This window comes from Talpa europaea, assembly GCF_964194135.1.
Source record: "Talpa europaea genome assembly, chromosome: 10".
Taxonomy (NCBI): Eukaryota; Metazoa; Chordata; class Mammalia; order Eulipotyphla; family Talpidae; genus Talpa; species Talpa europaea.
In genome coordinates, this window is record NC_140077.1 from 11,901,228 (window position 1) to 11,925,976 (window position 24,749).

Consider the following 24,749-nt stretch of genomic DNA (forward strand, 5'->3'; position numbering starts at 1 on the left):
AAATGCAAACGCTCTCATCCTAAGACATTTTGTTGTGTGAACCCAGATTTTCCATATATAACATGGACCAAAAAATGGATTACTAAGGAAATGAAGTAATATCTGTATTTGCTTCAAATGATGAACAAGCAAAAATAAAACTTCGGCTGTGCTGCCACGCTTTTTAGAAATCAGACATCTAATAAGCCACAGATTTATAGGATGTGGTCTAATAAACCTAAGAAGAGTTTCATTTCCTCTCACCAAAATGGTTGACTCTGTGTATCTAGCTTTGCAAAGTTAGCAGAAGTCTTTTTTCCCCTTCATTTAAAAGTTGAAAAGTTGGGGGCCTCCCTGGTGCCACAAGGGGTTAAGACGCAGCCTGCAAAGCTGTCCGCAGTCTCTGCAGCCGAGTTCGATGCCTGGCCGGCCAGGGAGCAACCCACGTAGCGCAGCAGACCTCTCCTGGCTCGCCCGCTGCTCCCCTCAGCAGTGTACTTTCGTCGATCTGCCTTTTCTGTTCCCCACTCTGCGGTGAATCCTCTCACCCCCCTGCACCTCTGGCCCATACCCCAGCTCTTGCATGCATAAAGAAATTAAAAAAAAAAAAAGATTGGGTACATATAAATAAATAAAAGTTGAAAAGTTAATGAGCAAGTACCAGCCATAATACAGCACCCGAACACCCCCGATGCCCACATAGCCCTAAAAATAGGCGCAACAATGCCCAAAAAATCGGACAGAGCACACCATCCCACTAGTCCCCTGCCCTGACCAGCAAGCATTCGTAGAGCCCCTGAAAAGGAAGAAAGCAAGAAGAAAGGGAAGGATTCAGACAAAGAACTTTTTAAAAGTCTGTTTGCAATACCATTTCCGTGGAAATGGTATTGACTAAGCAATTACAGGGAGGAAAAAAAAAAACCCTCTTTCTTATCTGAGCACATTTATGCCAAGGGTCACACCCTATTATTGTCACTATTAAACATGTTAACAGCTCCGAAGTAATGACTCTGTGTGGCTAGCTTTTAAAATGCACAGGAATAACTAACTAGAAAGAAGTGACTCATGCCTGACCAGGTGGGTATTGACTTTCTTAGTCATGTTTACTCAACTGGCCTGCCAGCCTTAACTCCCAGAGGAGAGCTCCCAAGGCCTGAGTCCAGCAGGGTGGCAAGCAAAGAGAAGAAACGGTGAAGGTCAAATACAGATGGGGCAGAGAGCATCCTCAGTGTGGGACTTGTAAAACCCAAACTGAACAGGGGCCTTTCTGAAGCACAAGTATCAAGTGTCCTCCCCGCTAGGGGAGGCAATGCTGGGTGTTGAACAGGACCAGCACATTCTCCCTTAGCGAGCGGAAGAGGGGGCCATGCAAGGGGCTGACCATAGACCACCGCCCAGGGTCTTTCAGAACAGCAGCTTTACAGCACCCCCCTTTGTTGCTCAACCTCACTGTGGCTTATTTTCAAAACAGGGCTCACCACTGTACCTCCCTCCTGAGGTGCTGTCAGGTTTTGAAGAGCTGGTGTACTCGTGGCATTTACAGATGTGTCTGGACTGTAGAGAAGCACTGTGTTCAAAGCTGCTCTTGAGGAGTGCTCCCGGGCCCTGGCAGGGAGGCAGGCCGCAGAGTAGGTGGCTGCCACCCCCTTTCGCAGATGCAGGGACTGCACCAGGAGAGGTGGAAGGTCTCACCAACAGAAATCAGGGAATGATGGACTCAAATCTAGTTCCACCTCTTAACTGGATGTGGTTTCCACTATGCTCCCCAGAGCCCCACTGGGACCCCATATTGAGGATCGGGATTTCCAGACACCACTGAGATTCTTGAAGTCATAAGTACTCGGGATGCTTCAGAATAATTTCTGTGAACACCTCTATGGCAAACATGCCACATAACTGGCTGCCCCATCCAGGGACGCAGTGACAGCGGGCAAGTCCCCAAGAATCCTGCCAGGCACTTGCTTCGGGGAGCTTGCCAGACTCAGCACACTAGGTCCTCTGGCCAAGCCCACGCTTCATGTGCTTGAACTCATCTGCCACTCACAACAGCCTATGTGGGATGCCTCTTCACTGCTGGGAAAACTGGAGCACAGAGCAGCTGAGTAACTGGCTCAAGAACACACAGTGTGGTGTGGCTATCTGGCATATTGGCACTTCCTCAAGAGATGCTTCCCTGTCCTGAGAGCAACGCCAAGAAACAAGCACAGTCACTGGCGCCGGGGATCTAATCGGAGCCTGTGGGTCTCAAGTTATAAGGAAGACTCCGTCTTTCTGTTTCATTTTCCTCATACTCAAAATGGTTGCCTGGTTCTCCTTTATCTATCTCATAACTCCGACCAAAGATTAATGAGTTACTATTTGCCCGTCCCTGGTGGCGGAACAGCTATATTCAGTATGGTCTTATCACCCACAGTCAGAAAGAACAGCCCCATTTATTAAAGGCTGGACCAGGGAGGGGCTGCTGAGAAAAGGCTTCCACCATTCACTGCTGCTCCGTCAGACCCACGCCAGGTAAAGGAAGCAGGCCCCAGCAGAAGAGGGTGGGGGGTCAGATCACCCCAGAGCATGCCCAGGTTTATTCACTCCTGGCCAAAGCGGGTGATTACCTGGAAAGATTCCCACAAGACACCAACACAGGAACTTCCTGCCAGAATTAAGACACACAGTATGACCCGAAGCGTCCTCAGTGCTACCTCGGGTGAAAAAAAGACCAAGACGTGTAGGGCACAATCCCAAAAATGTGTGAGACATTTTTAAAGTTTACATGAGAGAGAGTGGGGAGAAAGAAGAAAAGCATCCGAACAGGAAGAGATTATGAACCGGTCCAAAGAGTAAGGAGGGAAAGGGGTGTCATTTTTTACTCCTGTTTTGCTACAGGCCTCTAGTTCTCTGCAATGTGGTTCACAACCTCTGAAACCAAAATAGGCCCTTAACGATAATGCAATCCATTTTTTCTCTTTACAAAGGCATGACACCCATCCACGTGTTACATGTTACGACGAGTCTTCTGCCTGCTTTCTGTCCTTGAGGTCCTAACATGCAGCAAGACACCCAGCACACAGTAGGTCTACCATAAATGCTTGTAAGAGGCATTACTAATGGGGTGGAGGGGAGTGGAGGGCAGCACCAGCGTGAGCACTATTGCTGTTTTAGTGTAAAGAGTTACTTTAAATTTTTCTATCTGCATTGACTTTTGCTTTTCTGAAGATGAAAGCATGTTCTAGATGTTCTTTATTCTTTGTGACTACTAATTTGAAGAGCACGGTCACTCCCAAGCACCAAGCAGTGTGGGGTATTGACATGGTATTGAATTATTAAAAGGAAATTAACAATGTTTCCTGTCCTTGGAGAGCCACATCGGTGAGAAAAGCCATTCTCGTCAGCCTCGGAAGGTGTCCTAGAGGGGGCGGGGTACTGTACAGCACCCTGAATCTACAAAAATATCTCTATGTTCTAAGGAACTGAACGCAAAGGCTAAGTGAAGTCATGACTTCCCTTCCACTGGCAGCAGTGAAGAATCCCAGGAAATTATTTCCCAGGGGCCAAGCTGAGGGGATAATATGTCATTCTTAATGGAACTGCCTGTGACATGGTCACACCCCCCCCCCCAACCCCATGATGGCCTTGACAGTGAACCAGGCCCCTGGGTTCACGGGAGCCTGCCCCCTCCCCTCTTCCCCTGTAAACCGGCATCTTTATGGAATGATACACCTGTTGGGGGACAGTACACCCCAACATAACGGCACTGACAGGGACCAAGACGGCGGGGCCCGCCCCCACGAGGTGAACATGGCTCATTTCAGAAGGTCGGGTGGTGGTTTCACGTCAGAACGAGCCCATCTCATACCGTCATTCTGCTCCAAGACCTACCTCCAAACACCAGGGCTCCCCAACCTTGTGTAAGGAGTGGCTCCTTTTCATGTCCCTGAAGACTTGAGTGCTGACAGTGAAGTCTGAGGGGGGGTAGAAGTGTTGACAGTCATGTCCCTGAGTGCAGCAAGGGAGGGGGCACTGCTGCCAGGAAGAAAGGGGAACAGAGTAAGGCTCGGGAGGGCGGGGAGAGGTCACCCAGGCATCCACGGCCCCCAGTCTACTTCTTACCCAAACCCACTTCTCCACAAACTCCAAAGGAGGACGGCGGTTCCCAGCACACCCTGGACTCTTCCACCTCCGTGAAGCCTAGCTCAGAGACCCCGATAGGGTCACCCCAACACCCTCCTCTCTGCCGCCCTCGTCTGTATCCCTCCCCACTATCCCTCCTCCGGCCACCGTTCCCCACTGGACACAGCTGCCCCTTTCTCTGAGCCTTCAGGGAGTCAGCGTTTTCTTTTCTCTCTCAACTTACCTTACTGAACACCTATGAGTGTGAACCATGTGAATGTGCTATTTCTACCCTGCAAAGTTGCAATGACATAAGGTTCCACCCCATACTAGAGCTCTTTGGGGATCTGTCTTAAGACCTTTTGCCCTGCCAGACCACAGTCTCTGTGGAGAAAAGCAGCTGCACTTCCATCTCTGGACCCCTTGCAACACCTGGCAGAGCCCACCTCGAGTGCTCGGGACCATGTGCCAAACCCAACTGCAACCCAGCGGGAGCCTGGCCCTGCAGCTCTTCAGCTCACTGAAGACAACTCAAACTGGGGCTCTCGACCAGCATGTGCGTGTTATGCTACTGCCCCTCACAACCACCCTGTGAGGTAGGTACTGTCATGCCCATTTTACAGGAGAGGAAACTGACTCAGACACGTTAAGGAGCATGCCCAAGGTCACACAGCGAGCAATGGCAGAGGCGGGAAGTGGACCCTGTCTCGATCAATTCACTGTACTGCTGTGTAGACTCATTGTTGGCCTGTCCAGATGTTTACTACTGTTCTATGAATGGGGTAGAGCATTCAGGGGTGTAAAGAACAACCTGGGGTCCCAGGTGGGCTATTTCCAAATGAAGAAATATCATTCTATTTGTCTTTTTTTTTTAAAAAAAAAAAAGTCTATGCCCTTTATCTTCATCGCTAAGAATATATGCCTCCTCTAGACTAGCTTTTAAAAGACCTATGAAGGAATAGTCCATGAACAAATTTACCCTGCTTAATCCTAAAGAACAGAATTCAGGGGCCTCCCCGGTGGTGCAGCGGTTGAGCGCTGGGTTGCGAAGCTGCCCGCAGCCTCTGCAGCGCCGGTTCAATCCCCAGCTGCTCCCCGGCCACCAGAGGAGGGTCCCACATGGCGCGCAGACCTCTCCTGCCGCCTTCTGCCGCCCGCTGCTCCCCTCAGCAGTGTACTTCGGTCCCTCTGCCTGCTCTGCTCCCCGCTCTGGCTCTGGTGAATTCTCTCACCCTCCCGCGCTTCTGACTGTACCCAGTGCTTGTATAAATAAATAAATCTTTTTTAAAAAAAAAAATTTAACTTGAAAAAAAAAAAAACAGAATTCAGGATTAAGAATAAGAGATTGCACACAACAGCCAATATCGTCTATTCCCATCTTCACTAAGTATCAGAATGAGCACCGTGGAGACGGAAGGCTTGGGAGGTAGGTGATCGATGGAAATAAAGGGCAAATCTATAAAACAGCTGCCACATGTCTGGGATCATTTACATGGCTGCCATATTGCCTGATCCTCCCATGGAGGGCTTATCCAGGTGGATTAAAGCCACAGAAAGGCCACATGAGCTTCCAAATGAGAAGGGGCCACGCCTGGTGCCCCTCCAGGGCCCTCGCTGGCTGCAGCTGTCCTATGTCTGCACTTTGAAAGTGACCCCTGCTGGAAGCCCAGGGGTCTGCTATCCAGGAAGGGCAGCAGCGGCCTGCAGGGTAACCGGGGTCTCATCCCTGGAGGTATCTGGTCTCTGCCTGGGAAGCAGAGGCTCCCACCACCCATTTCTCCACAGTGCTCACTTGTCAACAGGAACGTGAGTCATGCAGCAAGCATGAAGCCACCAAGATCAACCCCGCTTCCCAACGAGTTACCCTATCCCACCATCACTGCGGTGACTCACCTGCCTGCTCCCACCCAAGGTGGTTTAACCCTCTGATTGTTTCTAGAAGGAACCCAGCAAAGTGGGGGTTTAAATCCTTGACCACTGGCTTTGTTTTCTAATATAATACTGAGAGGGGAGGCAGGGTTCCTGAGGGCAAGCGTCCCAGAGGAGTTTGGGAAAGCAAAGTATCTAAGGTTACTATAGACCACATCATCTTTATGATCTTCCCATGGTTTTTCCTCACAGTCTGTACTCCCACAGGGATTTGTGGCCTAGGAGGAAATGTTATACACACACACACACACACACACACACACACACACACACACACATTCTCTCTCTCTCTCTCTCTCTCTCTCTCTCTCTCTCCTCCCTCCTCTCTCTCCTGTGTGTCAGATATCTGGATGTTCTTCCACATTTGGAAATCTCAGAACCAAATTTGCAGACCACAACCAACCCTTTACGAGCTACCAGTTTCGAATTTCTAAGATGAACAGACGCCCCCCACCCCATCTTATGAGCCTATCCTCCTTTTTATCAATTTCTGTAATTATTCATTTCCAATCTTTTGTATAATCTTCAGATTTGGGGTCAGTGGGGGAGGGGAGAGAAATGAAATGGCTTATGAAAAATATATGGTCGATTGGTACCAATACACTGGAGTGAGGGTGAATGTGGGTTATGGCCAGGCTCTGGGACAAGGGGAGGGGGACCTTGAAGGGACACGCCTCACAGAAACTTGGTGCTCCTCCTTCAGTGACTCCAAAGTTACCAGGTGCCCTGTGCTACTCTAAGCTGTGGTCTGTGGAGAGTAGAGGCCGCCGACACTTAACAGAGCTGAAATGGTGAGGTTGGGAGAGAAGAGTGAAGGTAGGCTGCGCGGGCAGCGTGTCTGATCCTCAGAGGTGACTTGGCACCTGGTCGACAGCGAGTTGGCCAGTTGGGGACATGCTTACATGAATCACGACTCAAGAGGTGCCACCAAAATATAAACTATAGTCGTATTTGTGCATCACACTATTTTGTCTCTTTATGCGCTTACAGCCCCTTATAGGGGTTGGGAGGAGTCAAAAGTTAATGCGATAGAATGGACCCCAGTGAGCTAGACAGAAAGTACAAACTGCTCTGCCACGAAAATAAACAACAACAAAAGAAAGAAAGGAGTATACAAGAGCTGACAAGCATTTAAAGAACAAAAACCCTACAAATAGGAAGCCTTCTCGAGATAACATTGTATGTAATAATGTTATTCAGAAAAAAATTGGTCAGCAGCTGCTGCATGTTAGCAAAATTCTGGACTCACCTCTGGGGCTAGAAGAAAAAAGCCAAAGCTTTAAATTATGTGTCAGCAAAGGTCACTGTGATGGACAATTTTATGTGTCAATTTGACTGGGTTCAAGGAGAACAGATATTCAATCAAAAATTATACTGATCGTGTCTGTGCTTGTGAGTTGAATATTTCCGGTCATACCTCACTTAACAACATTTCGCTTAACACAAGGTTGCACATGGGAGCACAGTCCCAGCAGGTGACACCACACAGCCAGGGTGTGTAGCGGGCTGCGCTGCGTGGGTGTGTGTAGTCACACCCTATGTGTGGATCACATAACAAAAGCACCGAACACCACGTTTCTCAGAACACATCTCCGTGGGCAGGCGGTGCATGACTATAAATTGATAGTCTATAAATTGATAAATTGACTATAAATTGGCTGATCTCCCTAATGTGGATGGGTCTGAATATAATAAAAGACCCGAATAGAAGAAAAAGTTGGTCCTTCCCCAAATAAAGGGAACACCTCTTGCCTGACATCCTTCAAATTGGGATATTGTTCATATTATTTCCTGCCTTTGAACTCAAACTGAAACACTGGCTTTTTCTAGGTCTCGAGCCTGTCAGTCTTAGGGCCAGAACCACAGAAAAAGATTCCCCTGGTTCTCAGGCCTTTCGGCTCTTACTGACACTCCACTGTACGCTCTCCTAGCTCTCCAGCTTGCTGACTGCCTCCATAATCACATGAGCCAGTTCCTTATATATATATATATATATATATATATATATATATATATATATACTAAATACATCTATAACTTATACATATATCTATTACTCTGGAGAACCCTGACTTAATATATTTGGTTGTGTTTTTCACGTGTTTCTCCCTCAACAGGGAAAGGATTACTTGTGGTGTCTCTAAAAGAAATCAGAACTGGGATGTGGAATGGGTCTTAGAAATCAGGGAATTAAAATCTGATTTCTCCCCCTAATTCCTAAATCTAGATGTAAAAGAACCCAACCAGGCCTATCCAGCTACAGAAGAGCACACTAACACCCAGATGTTTAAAAATAGAGCTCAGGGTTCTAAGCATAACATGAGGACTTTATTTTGCAAACCTATCTTTGGAAGAGTAAGAAATACATTTGCGAGAAATTGAAAAGGATCATTCCACTAAAGAAAAAGAGTAAAATCGGGCCTCCCTGGTGGCGCAAGGGGTTAAGCACTGCACTATGAAGCAATCTACAACCTCTGTTCAATCCCTGGCCGACCAGGGGGCAATCCACATGGCGCAGCAGACCTCTCCTGATTCGCCCACTGCTCCCCTCAGCAGAGTTCTTCCGTCAGTCTGCCTGTTCTGTTCCCCACTCTGTCTCTGGTGAATCCTCTCATCCCCCGCATCTCTAGCCTGTACCCCAGCTCTTGTATGCAAAAATAAATTAAAAAAAAGAAAAAGAATAAGTAAAACCTTCCTCATTATTTAACTCATCTACACAAACGTTATATACAGACAAGGACAAAGAAAAACAAACCAGAGGTAGCAACTGTCCACCGAACAACAAAGCCCGCATACACACGCATGTCCTTAGACGACCCTGGAAGACATTCAGGTCTTCACAGGTCATGCTGATCTACCTTTAGGCTCCAACAGTAATTCCCACCTCCAGAGGTAAGGTAACTTAGATGGAAATAAATTAAATTTTAAACATATTTCCAAACAACTTCTAACACAGTTGCAAAGCAAGTGTAATCGGGTGCCAGGCAAACTGCCATTTTGTCATTATAGGGGAGCCCAGTTCTCCCCCAAACCAGGAGACCATCACTGATGTGGCAAATGTATGAAGCACTTTTTTCCTTGTAGTTATTTTTTTTTAAGATGAGTCTGTGCCAGTGCCATGGACAGAGTCTAAACATGGTGATGTGAGTGCACACATGTGTCACACCTGCTACCAGGCAGAGGCAGGCCAGAGCCACCAATCACAGAAGACAAGGGCCACGGCCAGAAGCAGCACATGCTCAGTCCACAAAGGCCAACTCCTGCTTCCCTGGCCTTTGTCGATACCACTCAGCCACCCTGCTCAGAGCTGGCTGAGGGAAAAGGACATCACCACCCCCACACTCAGGGCATTGAGAAATCAAGACTACCTTGGCCCTCAAGGACTTCACCTCAGTGCGAGAAGCCAGGATCCAAAGAGAGGGAAGGACAACGAGTCAGTGTTAAGCACCCCGGTATACTTGCCTTTTACACACGTCAGTGACTTTCAACCTCAACAGTGAGACAGATATAGTAACTCGGGGTGACTGCCACTCCCCCTAACTAGCTATGAGCCCTGTAACTCTGGGCCTCAGTCAGTCACATCACATGAGGTAGCAGTTGCACACTCTGTTTCTGCAGGAGACTCATTGCATCTTAGTCGTTCTCAGTAGACGCATGAGATGTGCCTCAATTTCCCAATGTGGAAGTTGTATAATAAGATGGTAGATTTACTGAAGAAAGTCACATTCAAGAAGAAAAAATAACATGTATAGTAAAGATTTCTTACACGGGATAAAAGGTCCACAAGGCCAAGGAAAACTATATTAGGAAGAAAGTATCACAAAAAGGAAGTTGCAGCATCGTTTCAAAAGGCACTTACTGGGGCCTCCCTGGTGGCGCAAGGGTTAAGACGCAAGCTATGGAGCTGTCCGCAGCCACTGAAGCAAGAGTTCGATTCCCGGGCAGTCAGGGAGCAACCCACATGGCTCAGCAGACCTCTCCCACCTCGCCTGCTGCTCCCTTCAGCAGTGTATTTCAGTCCATCTGCCTGTTCTGTTCCCCACTCTGTCTCTGGTGAATCATCTCACCCCCCCCCCCACGCCTCTGGCCTATACCCCAGTTCTTGTATGCATAAATAAATCTTTTTTTTTAAAAAAAGGCACTTACTGGTTAAAAAAAAGTTTACCAAATGGTTTTATTTCTGGGGGCAGGGGATACTCAATATCAAATATTGAGAAGTTAGAAGAAAACAGACTTTTTTCATTATGTACCGTAAACAACAAAGGAAAAGAGGGTAATATTGGTTCTTTTTTTAAGAGTTTGGGATAGAGTAAAAAATCATTTGGGTACTTTTGAATAGAGAAGATGCTTTTTAACTGTTATCACCACTAAATTAATTCTACAGGGAAAGGTGAAGGTTGAGATGAAAGTAAGTGTGGTGTCTAAATTTCACCCTGGGACTTGAAGCAAGGTCTGAAAAAAATGAACGCTGTTTTAACAGGCAAGGCTGGAACACTAAAGCAAGTCCTTTCCAGAGCCCGCCTAACTCCCTGGCCACCCAGTCAGTAATGGAGCACCAGGCATCTCTCCCACTGTTTCCTCTGACAGCCACGAGGCTGCCCTTGACTTCAGCAGGTGCAAAGTGAAACTTCTCCCTACACACCCCTCCTCCCCCATAGCCACACTCTTTGCATATGGAACTGAGAGCCCTTGTCCTTCACAGTACAATCTCTCCAGTCAAGCAAACTGCCAATAGGCTCACGAAAAAACATGCTTATCGATTACTTTGAAAGAATAGAATTGAGTCACCTGTTCAGGAAAAAAAAAAAAAATACAAGAAGTCTGTCTACCTGACCCAGTCATCACTGTTATGGAGACAGAAGCTCAGGTCTAAGAACCTCAGGGCTGCAGAAAGCGCCGAGCTAGTAAACACAATACCGTGCTTGTAAAGAGATGCCTGCTTTAGAAAGGCAAGCCTGTGGGAAGGCACGTGGGCCCAACTCTGCCACTGTGTGCCATGAACAGCGCCAGGCAGAGGCAAGGGGCAGGCGGGCAGCAGGTCTGCTTGCAGCCTGCAGTGCCTACCAGGCTGCCCTCTCCTCAGCCATATCCACAACTCCTGCAAACAGACCACGAGCAGCCTGACTTGGGGCTGCGAGGTTGCAACAACACAGGGGCTGGGTGTGTCTGGGGATCGGTTAACACTCAGGAAAGGATCGGTTAACACTCAGGAAATTCAGCTGGCTTGGCGCAGAGCGAATCAGTGTGGATAAATAGCGCCCTCCTCCCTCAATGGGACCAAATGTTTTAAAATGCAAATAACAGGTTTCTAAAACAACCCTGGAATTTCTCCTGGAAATGTTTTCATAATCAACATCTTGTTAGCCACAGGGACCCCAATTATATGTCCTCTTTTCTCATTTCCACTCACCAATTATTAGCATTAGATAATAACATACTATTTTCTGCTAATCTATTTCCTGACAACATCAAACTCCAGAGGGTCTTCGTGGTGCAGGAACTGAGTGACTGTGCAAACGAGGGCTCATTTACGAGAAAATGTTATTTAAACCTTCTGGGGTGTTTATGAAAACAAACCATTTGGGTTGAAATACACTATTACTAATTGCACAAAAACGTATTAAATTGAAATCATTTGAAAAAAATGCTCTCCCCAGACATTACGAAAGGAATCACGCTGGAAGGATACTAGGGCTATAAATAAGCAAAAACAATGGATCTCTACAGGCAGGATCAATCCTGACACCAGCTCATTCCAAAGGGATGGGCCAAGGATTTGGAGAAAGGCTTGCCAGCTCCAACATCCCCCAGTGCATCATCTCCAGGAAGAACCAGTCTCCTCCTGCATGCCCAAACAGGGCAGCCTCTGCCACTGTCATGGGACATACGTCTGGGGCAACTGCAGTGGGTCCTGCCTGCACTCTGGTGATGTGGCTGAAGTCAGGGTTTCTTCACTCAGGGTAGACCCAGCCTGGGTCAGCTGCCTTGTCATCAGTTCTCAGTACTGTGCATTTGGGGACTCTCAGCTTGAAAGGGGGCATGGCATGCTGGCAAAAAGGAGTTCAGGTCTAAATGATCTCCTGCCTTTAGCTATCTCCTTCTACCCCCAAACGTTTTCATCTTTGTTGGCAAAGAGAGGTTAGGGACCCATAAAGAAAAAAACCAACCCTGTACTGTCTGTGCGCACGTGTGGTGAGGCAATTAGAAGGCACCACAGACATGACAGAAAACTGGAGGAGCTGAACCCATCTTGCTCCACTAAATGGATGGGCCACCAGCCCAAGGCAAGCGCCCAGGGTAATAATCACATCTTTTCCTTCAGGCAGCTCAGAGAGCATTTGGCTTTCAGGGTTCTCCTAAAGACTCCTGTGGGTTCCTTGCTTCCTAACATGCAAAGCATCCTCTGGGGTCGAACAGCCCATAGAATAAAATTCAGCTTTCCCTTGGAAAACCCCTTCTCAAAGCACTTACGGGACGTGGGTGCCCAAAACCTTCCTGAAGGTAGTGATGAGAACTGACTACAGAGCAACTGAGCAGGCTGGGGATCCACATCCACCTCCAGGCAGGAGCATGTGGCCAATCTGGACAGTGAGCTTTCCTATCTCCAGAATGTAAACATACCTGTGCCCTTTAATATTTATAACAGGCAAAACTAACAACCAAAACAGCAACAGGCAGATCAAACACAAAACAAAAAGACCCCCCAGGCTGGAAATAACCTCAGCTGTTCACAATCTACTGGATGCCATTTGAGTGATTACCTCCCAAGGAGAAAATAGAGACAAAGGAGATAGGGCCTATCAGGAACCCCTGGGGGTCACTGGAGATAATGTAACCCTTAGCCAACTTACAGAAAAAGTCACTGGCAAAAGTTACTACTTTTACACATGAAAAACCTTCAGTGCTTCAGGGAGACCATGAACTCTGAAGTCTTCTTTATCCAACATGAGGTTCCAGAAGAGTCTGTTGAGGTAAGTACTTGTTCAAACAGACCACTCAGAGGCTTGGAACGCTCTGCCCCACAGCAGTATTTACCATGAGCAAGCATCTTCTGATAAAAGAGAAGGAAGTAATTTTTTTAAAATAAAGAATAGACCAGCTGAATACTTTTCAAATTCTCACCCTTACCATCAACTGATGATGGGATGAATTAAGATGTGATCTATCCATCCAATGGAATATTATTTGATTGTGAAAAAGGAATGAAACATAGATGTATGCCACAGCATGGAACAATCCTGAAACTAAGTGAGAGAAGCCAGACACGAGCCACACACTGTTTGATTCCAAATACACGAAACGTGCAGAATAGCCACATTCATAATGACAGAGGACATGAGTGGGGACACAGGATGAGGTGGGAATGAAGAGTGGGCGTGGACTTGGCTGGGGGTTGGGGGGATAAAAGTTTTCTAAAATTGATTGTAGTGATGGGAAGCGAAACAAACACTCAATACTCTAAAACCAGGACATGGTACACTTTGGATAGCACACTATATGGGATGTGAATAAACTTACTGTTCCCATTTTACAGGAAGCAGAGGTCCAGAGAGCTTCTGTTTACTTTCCACCAGCTGGCCAGGTTTCCACTTGGCACAGGGAGGAGTATAAATTATGGGGGGAAGGGTGGTGGTCACAGACCTTATCATGCCCCAAATCAGGGAGGGACTGATAACAGGCTCCCGCCAGAGGTCTAGAAATGTAGATGGTTGGGTCATATAGACATGCTACTTAACAAAAGACATTGTAAAAGGGCACTTGGATTATTGGAATGCAATTCTTAATAGCTGAAATTCAGGTTAAACAATTTAGCTAAAAAAGCAGGGGCGGGGGAAGAGTCATCTCTTTAGCTGATATCTGGTGGGGTGAAAATACACCCAATTAGATGTGGCCATATAATTTTCACATCAAACATCCTGTGCTCCCAGAGGCAACTAATGGCACAGCTCGCTGTGGATTTTCCCAAGTTTTCAAAAGCAGTGACAGCCCTCGTCAACAAAGCCATTTAACATTAACAGAAGGTTAAAGTGGGAACCACAAACACTTGCTTTTCTTAATTTACACCTTTCATTTACTTCCCCAGAAATGTCATGGAGGAGCCACGAAATCTATGATGTACTGTCAGTAGAAGGTTCCTTTCAAGAACAGGATTTAGAAAGCAAAAATGTGAATCGTAGAAGGTGATCTGGATCTATACCTTTAAAAAATAATAATAAAACCTTCAGCATTCTGGGAGAACCAAGACGATCTGGCTTAGGTCTCCCACTTTAAAAAAAAAAAAAAAAAACCCTCAAGTGAGTGGATGACTAGGATTTTGAGACACACAAATGCAATGACTTCACATCCTTTCTACTAACCAGGTAGGATGAAAACCCAGGCCTGGAGCACAGCAAACACAAGCCAGCTTGCAGGGGCCAACCTCTGCATCACAGACATTTTCAATACATGAAAAGCTACTAGCTTTTGTATTTTTTTGTATCATGTCTGTGCAGTTTTAATCATTTCCTATATTTTTAATAAAGAATGTCATATTAACCCCTAAGATATTTTTTCAGTACATAAAGTAATTGTCAACATGCTTTTATAAAAAAAAGACAATTTAAGACAGTTTACAAGCTGGTATTATTCATTTTAAAATATCCCTCTCCTGTTATCTTAGCTTGTCCTTCAGTTTCAAGAACAGAAAGACGGTTGTTCGAAAAATAACCTGAAGCAAGATTTCTCAATTTGGGCACTGCTAACTTAATGAGAACTTTTTGGGGTGGGAGGCTGCCCAAGCATTTCCCAGGGAGCAGTAGCATCCCCTGTTGTCCAGTGTGACCCCAAAAGTGTAGACAAATGTTGCGAAATCTCTCTCAAGAGATCAAAATTGTCCCAGTTGAGAATCAAGAAGGAGTTAAAGGCAACTGGGATGAAAATATTCCTGTGACATGGGATGGATGCAGAGGTCCTAGCTTGAAAAGGCTCCAGGTCACTGCAGCAGCCACTGCCACAGCAGACATCCAACACAAACCCAGCCCTGCCCAGAGATCAGGAAACCCAGCCAAACGGTGAAGCAACACTCCCAGAGCCCAGTGACCAGCGTGCAGCCTGCAGCTTAGTGCCAAGCTTCCCCAGGGCCCCTCAATTCCTATAAGTACCCTAACACTGCCATTCAGAAATGCATGAAGTGACAGCATTCACAAGATTAGTATGTGTCTAAAGGTGGGGGGCAGGGAGAGATCCCCATCGTGTTGGGTCTCTTCAAAATCATGGAGCTGAAGTAAACTGCCGATCTATAATAGACACCCTGCTAACTCCAGAAAACTCCTTTTCAGAGTGTTGGCAGTTGGCAAAAGAATGATATTTTTTTATTTCTGATCTCCTTAATAAAATAATCCAAAGTGCAAAAAAATAAAAGGGCAGTGGCCCAAGTCTGATGGATAAATCCAGAATATTCTGCATAAAGCCCAAATATCTATGAGATTCAAGATGATGTTTGTGCTCAGGGATGAAAGGCCTATCAACAACCTCATGACCTTGGTAGATTAGTCAGCATGCCTACTGCTCTCTAAACCACCAAGGGGAAGACCCATCTGCTGACCATCAAGGGCATCAGCTGATCAGCAATGGGTACAAGATGCAGCAAGTTGGGAAAAGAGGACACACAGACACAGCTGCAGTCCCACCTCCAGACACCGGTGCCCCTAATCCATAGGAATGCTTTAAGGCATCAGCACTCTTGGGGTGTGGTTTGTTTTCTGGATGTGATGCCAGCGGTGCCAGCCACTCCCTCGGGGGGTCACGAGGACAAGCGGCAGCCTGATGGGTGACTCATACCCAGGCCCACAGGTTGGGAAGGTTTGCAAAGAGGGAAGCAGCTCCCCAGGGAAGAGTCAAGGACATCTTGTAACCCATTTAATCAAGCACTTTCATGATCATCAAGACCCAGGCTCTCGGGGCTGGCAGCCACCATGGTGACGGCTGGCAGCCACCATGGTGACAACCCCAAGGTTCCTTCTCTGCAGACCCCAATTGGGAAGGGAGCCTGGTACTCTGCCTGCGGTCAGATTCTGGCAGGAGAGGCCCCTTGCACTTGCATTTTCATCACACACACCAGCCTCACTGACTATGCCCTATGGAAACACAACAAGTCCCCGGCATCGAGGGGCCACGTCCACACTCCTGGGGCCACAGTGTTGTGACCCCAGCTCAATGACCAGGTTCATCACTCAACTCTTCACACAAGGAATTTTTTTTTTTTTGAAGTAACACTAGACTATACCTTCTGTACGTTTTAGGGGTGTATCTCCGAGACTCAAACAGAAGAGTTTATCACGACACTCAAGAACCATGGCCTTGGTACTTTTCCACATACCAATCACACCCCCTGGCTTGACATATACAGGAGAGTCCCACATGGTTTCGTGTTTCCTTCTCCCCGAAAGGCAGACAAACAACAACAGAGGCTAAAGGCCAGAATAGAAGTTCTGAGCACCCATCGAGTCACCTGCTCTCACCACAAATAAAAACTTCTCCTATTCCACTGCTGATTTTGAAGGGATAGAACACATGTACCAGCTCCTGCTGAAGTTTCCAAGCACATGAGTGATCTAGAAAGCACTTTCCCCATTTACTGACAGCAAACTATCTCAAGAGTCCTCCTTGGGAAGTGTTACAGAGGAGGGCGCACCAACTCCCTTCCTACAGGATCCACACAGCCCCAGGGCAGACCCCAACCTAGAGGAACTCACACACATTTAGGGAGAGCTCCTTCCAGAGCTACACTATGTGACCTGCTTGATAAGGTCGGCACCACCCCTCTGTCAGGGTCCCCAACGTGCCAGGCAGGTGAGGACAAGCTGCAGGGGCAGGTGAGTGAGCCCAGTGGCTGCCAGCCCATGTGCCCCCGCCCTGTCATCTGCCCGGCTGGGGTTTCAGCACAGGTACCGGCGAGGTTTGGTCCTGTGCCCAGTCTCCACACTGATGACAACCCCGCGGCCACCTCACCCCGCCCTGAATGGAAGAGGGAAGAGACTCCTCCCCCCCAGAGAGTGAATTAGGGGAGAAAAGTAGCAGGGCTTTGTGGGTGAGACAAGAGAAAAGGAGAAGTTTCCTGCAACAACCCTGGAGCTTCTTTGTGCCCCAAGGGAATTGGCACCCCATCTCTCCAGGTCAGTCCTAACATCCCCAAAGACACTCCAGCTTCTCTGGCCCAGTGTACCTTCCAGCAGGAATTCCCCAAGGAGGTGAAGGCCCAGAGAACTTCATTTCCCAAAGTCTCCCGGCCCCTCCACTGCAGCATTGAACCCAATCCCTGCCAATATTGAAGTCACTGGGGTCTTAAAAAGAAGGAACCCTGGGTCTCCCTGGTGGCACAGGTGGTTGAACGCAGTGCAGTGAAGATGTCCGCAGCCTCGGCAGTGCCGGTTCGATCCCCGCTGGCCTTGGAGCTACCCACATGGTGCAGCAGACCTCTCCTGTCTCGCCCGCTGCTCCCCTCAGCTCCCCTCAGTGTATTTCGGTCTTTCATCCTGTTCTGCTCCCCGCTCTGTCTCTGGTGAATTCTCTCACCCTCCCAAACATCTGGCCTGTACCCCAGTTCTTGTATGCATGAATAAATAAATCTTTAAAAAAAAGGGGGGGGGAACCCACTCTTCCAGGTCCTGATCTGCCGCAGCAAACCCTCCACTGCTCATTCTAGCATGTGCCTTGGACTCATAAAGTCCACTTGGGCATTTCCTCTGGCTTCTCCTGGCAAATCAGGTGGTGGGGCAGGAGAGGAAAGCAAAAGGACATTGAATTCCAGAAGGCCAAGACTAAGGAAAGACACCTTGGGTAGGTTTCCAGCAAAAGGTTCTCATTTTGCTAAGTGACAGGAGGTTGCCAGACAAGCGGGGTATGATTCTGTTTATACGAAGTGCCCAGAACAAGCAGAACCACAGAAAGAGAAAATAAATTCTCAGCTGACTTGATGTGGGAGAAATTGAGGGGAAGGAGTCCAGAGGTCAGTGGTGTACGGTACAGGGATGGGGTGCTCTGGTGGTAGGTGGGGCATGGTGATGTACATCTGAGGAGGCGTGAAGCTATTCCCCTGAATCTCATACACTGCTGGAAACCACTGTTACAAGCAGTCATAAAAATAAGTTTAATTAAAAGTATATCATTTTTGAAGAGGAAAGGTATTTCAAACAATATTATTGATTTAAAAAATATAATGCATATACAGATAGTGATAGATGTCTATACACTAAAAATCTATATAATATTAGGAGCCAATGTTAAATAATTTTGTTAAAGAAAAGAAAAAAAGGTTTCCTCACTTGCCATAACGAATATAGGGCTTGCAGACCTCCACTTGAGTGGTCTCAAATACTATGACTTGATCTAGAACTAAAGATCACTGGGAAGGTCCTAATAAGTATGTGGGTAAACAATTCACCTGCTTGAAACCTGCTTGTCTCCAGATGTGCAGAGAACTTAGCAAGTGCTAGGCACACGCAGGAACCAGGACACAGCACATCTGTCCCACTGTCGCCCACAGGAACCCCAGAGAAGAAGGCCCTCTCCTCCAGAGACAGACAGACGGCTGTCTGTCCCTGAACCCTGTGACTTTTTTCAGCATTCTTTCTTCACCTTCAATATTAAGACTTTGACCAACGTCAAAACAAGCAAGGTTTGGAAACTCTATAAAAGCTGTATCTGCAAACACATGCCCTAAATAGATGCTCTAATCATTCCAGCAAGACGCTCCTTTGTCAAGCCTGCCCCACGTCAGCAGCCCAGCTGCCACTGGCAAAGGAAAGAGGCGCAGAGCCTATAGAAGTAGGTCTCCTGGGCCCGTTCTTAGCTCAAAACAGGCGAGCCCTTATGATCTATTTTACAAGGGAAAGAAGGAAACGAACTTAAAAAGAGCATCTGGTAAATACTAAATAAAGGGTCAAAAACCTGACACTATTCGTTCATTGTAAAATTCGATTATTACTAACTTTTTTTAAAGACTGGCTCCTGCTAATTCCCTTGGGAGTCTCCCTCAAACCAGCCAGTCAGATGACCAGGGGAGCCACATCGTACCACATCTCCCTCTTGGCCTTACTCACTGGTCCAGGAATGTCACCTGACCCAAGCCAGACCAATTAGAATCCTGCTCCTTTGCATTTCCTGAGTAAAGCTGAGGCTAGAGTTCTACCAACCTCCTGAAGAGGATGAACACCCAACGCCACTACTCGATCTCCTAGCCTTCCTAGGAAAGAGAGCTGCAGTGGGAGAGACAAAGACCACAGGAGAGAGGTCACAGGGCCAGCCTCCACCTCTGCCATTTTCAGAACCTAGATGCAGAAGTCAATCAACAAACTTACTCTGCATTTAACCTTGTTCAGACTGGATTTCTGTCACCAGTGAACTGAATATAGGTTTTTTGGGTTCTAAAGGGCAAGGAGAGATTTTCAGATGAAGTAAATTTTCAACATCACACAGCTTATAGGGAAGGGCCAGAAACTTTGGCCTAACTAGCTAAGTTCCAAAGCCTTGGTTGGTCCTTTGGTAGGTGCTAGGAACAGCTCCTGCTAAAACTTTCCGCCTTGGGCCCAACCCCAGGGCATTCAGTCAGCTGGCCCTTACAGGCTTCAAAAGGTTGGGTCCAAAATCTGCATGTACACATTCAAACAAGTCCCTGCAAACACAGAAAGCGCCTTCTCCCAAGTAAGCACTGAAATGATTCAATGTGGACTCCCTGAGACCATGTTTGGATGGGGCATTTGGCTGGGTGATCTCACTAACCACTGTCTGGTCTCGTGACAAACTGTGACAACATGTGTATGTGTGTGGGCCTGTCCTCCCACCCTCTCCCCACACACAGTTCCATGACCAGATGACATGCCTGACACCGAGGCCGTGAGGGCCAGAAGACGAGGGAGGCACCATACCCACCCAGCTCTGGACAATCAACCTCCCGTGAGGCGTTAACACATGGACCTCCATAACCGGAAACGCGGCCCCCATGTTCCTTCCTGCCAAGAGCATTCGAGTCAGAGCTGCTTTGAGAGGGACTCTCAACCAGGTTGACTTGTCAGCCCTTTCAAATCTCAACATTAACAAGCAGCCACGAGAACATGTGAAGGGGATGCCCTGGGCAAATCTACTAAACACCAACTGTACCACAGTCCCACAACAGGCAGAAGACCGGACAGGTCTACTTGAAACACACCCCAGTTTCGCTTCCAAGTAACGCCTGTGCATCTCTGCTTCTTTGGCTCCAGCACCTCCTCGCAGGACGCTCCTTTGGCTCTAGCAAGTCAAGAGAAACAGCTTTCCGCTATGGACATACTACCCCCTCCAAGCAAGTCACGCCATTCAGTGCCCACCACACCCACCATCTACTTCTGAGGGGGTCTGCCCCTCCCAGGGCTGACATCCTGAACCCCATGAGCCCCTCCTTGCTAACTGCACCAGAGGCAGCACTTACCCAAGGCAGCCAAGGCCTAACAGTAGTCAGTGAGGTCGCTGGGCAGAGCACCCCATCTAAACAGAGGTAAGTGGGCCAAACCCGTGTTCCTGGTCTTTGGAGTTTTGCTGGTATTTTTTTAATCGAGGAACACAGAAAGACTTGGGAGTCGAATGGAAAAGGATAGAGGAGTGAGCCCGAGTGGTGGCAGTGAACAGAAGGTGGAGACTCAGAGAGAGGGGGGAGGTTCGCTTGAGGGTTTGAGGCTGGCCTGCAGGTGGGCAAGGCCATGAGAGGAGACACAGGCCAGGGCTGCAGGACATCATGAATGGGAGGGCAGCATCGGCCTCAAGAAGCCCTGGGGTGGCAGCAGTTCCTTACTCCTCAGCCTTCCAGAGCCCACCAGCGGCAGCCCCATCAAGCTCCTGAATTCTGGTTCTTGTGAATTTGGTCCATCCTTGCGGCCTGTTGCCACACAGGATCTCTCTCCTGATTCTCTTGGGCAACCCCACAATATACCCCACGTGGCCTACAGTCACCCAACAACCTCCCCTTTCTCACCCAAGGCTCCCCTTCCATCTCCCCAAGCTTCCTGGACACTCACAAGGCCTTTTGGGTAGTCACCTCTCATCAGGTGGGTCCATCTTTAGCCCCTGTCACTACCGTGAAAAGTAAGCAAAGAGGCTCCAGCAGCATTTTTGGACAAAAAGGCATTTCATTTTGTCCAATCAGAACATTTTTGTCCAAAATGGAAAGCTGGTGTATGCTTCGGCCTCCATTTTCTTTAAGGAGAGTCAAGTCTAGACTGTTTTCGCAAGTGATAAATGGTCTCTCAGGACTGCCTCTTCTCAGCAGGTTTAATAGGCACATAAGACTTAAAAAAAAATAATAACTTTCTGAAAGGGACTTCAGAGTTTAAACTAAAGTCCATAAAGTTAGGTTAAATGTCATGGAGGAAGACTTGTACCCAGTTAAAGAGGTTTTTAAAGTGTATCCAGAGACTAAAAAGAAAAGAACAATTTGAGAAAAACCCTGGTTCTCACAGATTATGAGACTATGTCCATTTATTCTATTTTCCTTCTTGTGGTCACAGCACAGAGAACACGGACCATTGAACCTCTAAGCTTCCAAGCGCTAAGGGACCAAAAAAAGATCATAGGTAAATCACTTTTCTTTTTTTTTAAACTCATGAGGTAAAACACACCATGACTTACCCAAGGTCACACAACAAGTTTCCAACAGGAGTAACACAAGGTCTCAGGCTGCCTGGGTCTGAGCCCAGGACGTGCTCCTTTATGTCCTAGAATTTAACTTTCAACACACTGAAAGTTTCTGTGAAATCTAAACATAATTACATCAAAAGCCTAGCACTACTTCTTATGAAACCTAACAGAAAAACATTGCTTCTCAGAAGCTTCACAAGAAAGCCCTGGCCAACAGAGATCTGGGGGGAAAGAGGTACAAAGAGGTTTGTGGATAATAAAATCACTTCCAACCCAAAACTGACCCACATTCAAAAGTCCAGATCCAATTAATCTAACACTAGTCAATACTGTGCTACAATCCAAGCATTTGAAAATTTACTTTGGGCTGAGTATTACCAGAAAATTCTTCTGCCAGTGGGTCTGCAGTTCATTTCTTTGTGTGACAACCTCTAGCCCAGAACACCAGTCCTCTGGAGCCCAGGAGCCCACCTGCCAGGCTCTCAACTGGTGAGTTTAGTTCAAGGTCCTTAAAGTATATATCACTGTCCAATTCACATAATATGTTAATAACCGTGAGCTATTATGTTGATTTATTCAGAACTGCTCAGAGCAGAAATGCACATTCTCTGGGCCATTCTTTAAGTGCATGTTCAAATGCATCACACTTACAGTAAGGTTAATGCGTGGTGTCCATCCTTGCCAATGGGATACATACAAACGGTAGCACATTAAATGCTCAAATATCACCTTCTGATGAAGCCTCCGTGCTCATTGTTCCCATTCACACTGCAGCGCAACTCCTCCCCACGGGGAGGTGGGCCAAAGAGAGGTTAGAACGTGGACATATTTTCCATGGTGTGCTTATGGAGAAGCAAGCGCTGTGCAGCAGCCCAGCCTCATCATCTCTCAGCGTCGACAACTCCCTTTAGCAGTCAGAAACAATAGAAAAACTTGGATCTGCAGAATCATCATTAATAAAACCCTGCGAAATTGGTCCAGGAGATCTGATAAGTACTGCTCTCTGGCACAATTGTGATGCATAAATGTTTCGCTTTTATTCTTTCTTTGCCACTTAACAAGCTGGTCCCCACAAATCCTACACCCCTAAGTGTTCAAAAGTGGGTTTGGATGATTCTTACATAGCATCCTTTTGAAATTTAGAGCTCCAAACTACACAGCCTTTACTCAAATAATCCGCGCACATGGGCATACACATCCTCCATTCTGAGACTTGCACTGTTTCCATGTTTTCACCTTTCTAAAAACTAGATGCCTAAGAACAGATGAATATAATATGGTAGTGTTTCTTTGCTCCCTGAAAATTTGTTACTAGATTAAAGGCCTATCTTACAACGGATGGTGTTTTAGAACTTAGAAAGCGTGGTACTGCAAACAGAAATTCTCATGCCCTTGAATCACGTTTTACAGTCTGCTTCTTGCCTTTATGCACCAGCACAAATCCAGTAAGAATTATCCTAGCCTCATATTGATGCTCAAGACTTACCATGTGCAAAATAGTACAAGTATTAACAGCACTCCCTCCGAAACACTGGACAAACAACATATTCTATTTGAGAAGCATTTCTGTAACCACCAGACCGCCTGACCCTCACAACATCCCTTAGTCCTGAGCAAAACCCATGAGGAAGATACTGATAAGGGGGAGATTAGAACCTTTCCAAGCTGATACAACAAGGAAGCAGCTAGTCAGTGTGAAAGCAAGGGCCTGTCCCTCGCCAAAGCCAGCGCTCTTAACCACTGGGCACCATGAACCTGCCCTTTCAAAAGCCACAGCCCTCCCATCCTTTACACACACTGTGTTATCAACACAACGTCACGCAGTTTCACCACTGCCGAGGATCAAGTATTATGTGAGCTGAGAAAGTCTGGAGGCAGGAAGTACTTATTCCGACGCACTAGACAAAAATACAGTACCGTCCCAAATACCTGCCCTAAGGTTCAAAAGACAACCAAAAAAGATGTGCCCTTTACTTTGCACACCATGAGCATTCGGGACAAAGTCTCCATCTTGAAGAATGGATACGGGTGTCTTCTCATGTCCCTTCTTGACCCTGCCCGAAATCTTTCCAAACTGTTAGGATGTTATATTTTATACCTCTAAGGAGGCGGCTACTGTGCCCATGAGGCTGCTGGCCTGGTAACCAGCATTCAGATGCCCACCCTATCACACTCGGCTCTGGAGCGGCAAATGGCCCTGGGAGCTCGTGCTCTTGCTGGCCCCGGTGTCTGGCTTGAAGTTCATGGAGCAGCAGCTCGGGGAAGGTGCTAGACTACACGCTTCTCTCTGCGGAGTGGGGGGATCCTGGCCCTGTTCACTCAAAAGGTTTCCACGCCCTGGATGGACACGTGTAGAAATATGAAGGCAGGAGGGTGCTTGGGTCAATGGCCACTTGTAACACAGCGACAAGTCTCACCGCAGGGCCCACTCCCAACAGAGCCAGCAAGACAGCGCTGCTTCAGCTGAACGGCACAGGCCTGCCGAGCGAGGGGAAGAAATTTCACTTTAAGGAATGACAAAATATTTTCCCAGGCCCTCATTAATGCTTGCCTTATTTGGGGAAAAAGAAAAACTGGCTGGCGCATCCGTGGTGATTTTATATGCCGTGACCTGGCAATGTTTTGGAACAAAAAACAACTTTTGCACTAGGGTACTTAGGGCATCATTATCGCATTTTCCAAGTCGGGCGGCCGTGCTGCCAGGGAGAGGAGGAAAGGGCTGAGGAACAGTAGTACCTTCACCAGTGGCAGGGCTGAAACAAGGGGCTTTTAGAATAAATCTTGGTCCGTGTGCACATTTATGGCAAAATAACCCACGTGCATTTAACTTATAAAAGTGTTACAGGTAGGCATACTTATGTCATTTATTTAATGTTCTTTAACATCCATGCTTACTTGGGTTTCATACAATTTATTAAGTTTTCAATCTGGCCTGCAGAAATGGGAAAAATAAAAGCAGATGTGAACAAACGTACTACCCCCATTTAAATGTTCACCAAACTCCTGCAGAGCCTGGAAGCAGCTCGGAAATAGAGCGGCCCCACTCGGCCCTGCCTTGGCCAGGTTCCTCTCTCCACCCAGAGGAGACTTGTCCC

At 47.3% G+C, this 24,749-nt stretch overlaps 1 protein-coding gene across 29 annotated transcripts in view; it reads right to left on the reverse strand.

The window, feature by feature from the left end:
- The window catches only part of TCF7L2 (transcription factor 7 like 2), a gene marked incomplete at its 3' end in the record, with an annotated part of 191,869 nt that overhangs the window by 64,959 nt on the left and 102,161 nt on the right, over positions 1 to 24,749 (reverse strand). The window contains exon 5 of one of the 29 annotated variants that reach the window (XM_084245716.1): positions 3,850 to 3,990. The exons of the other annotated variants lie outside the window; for them this stretch is intronic. Coding sequence (XP_084101842.1) covers positions 3,850 to 3,990 — 141 coding nt within the window. The remainder of the gene's footprint in view (positions 1 to 3,849; positions 3,991 to 24,749) is intronic. 29 annotated transcript variants of the gene reach the window in all.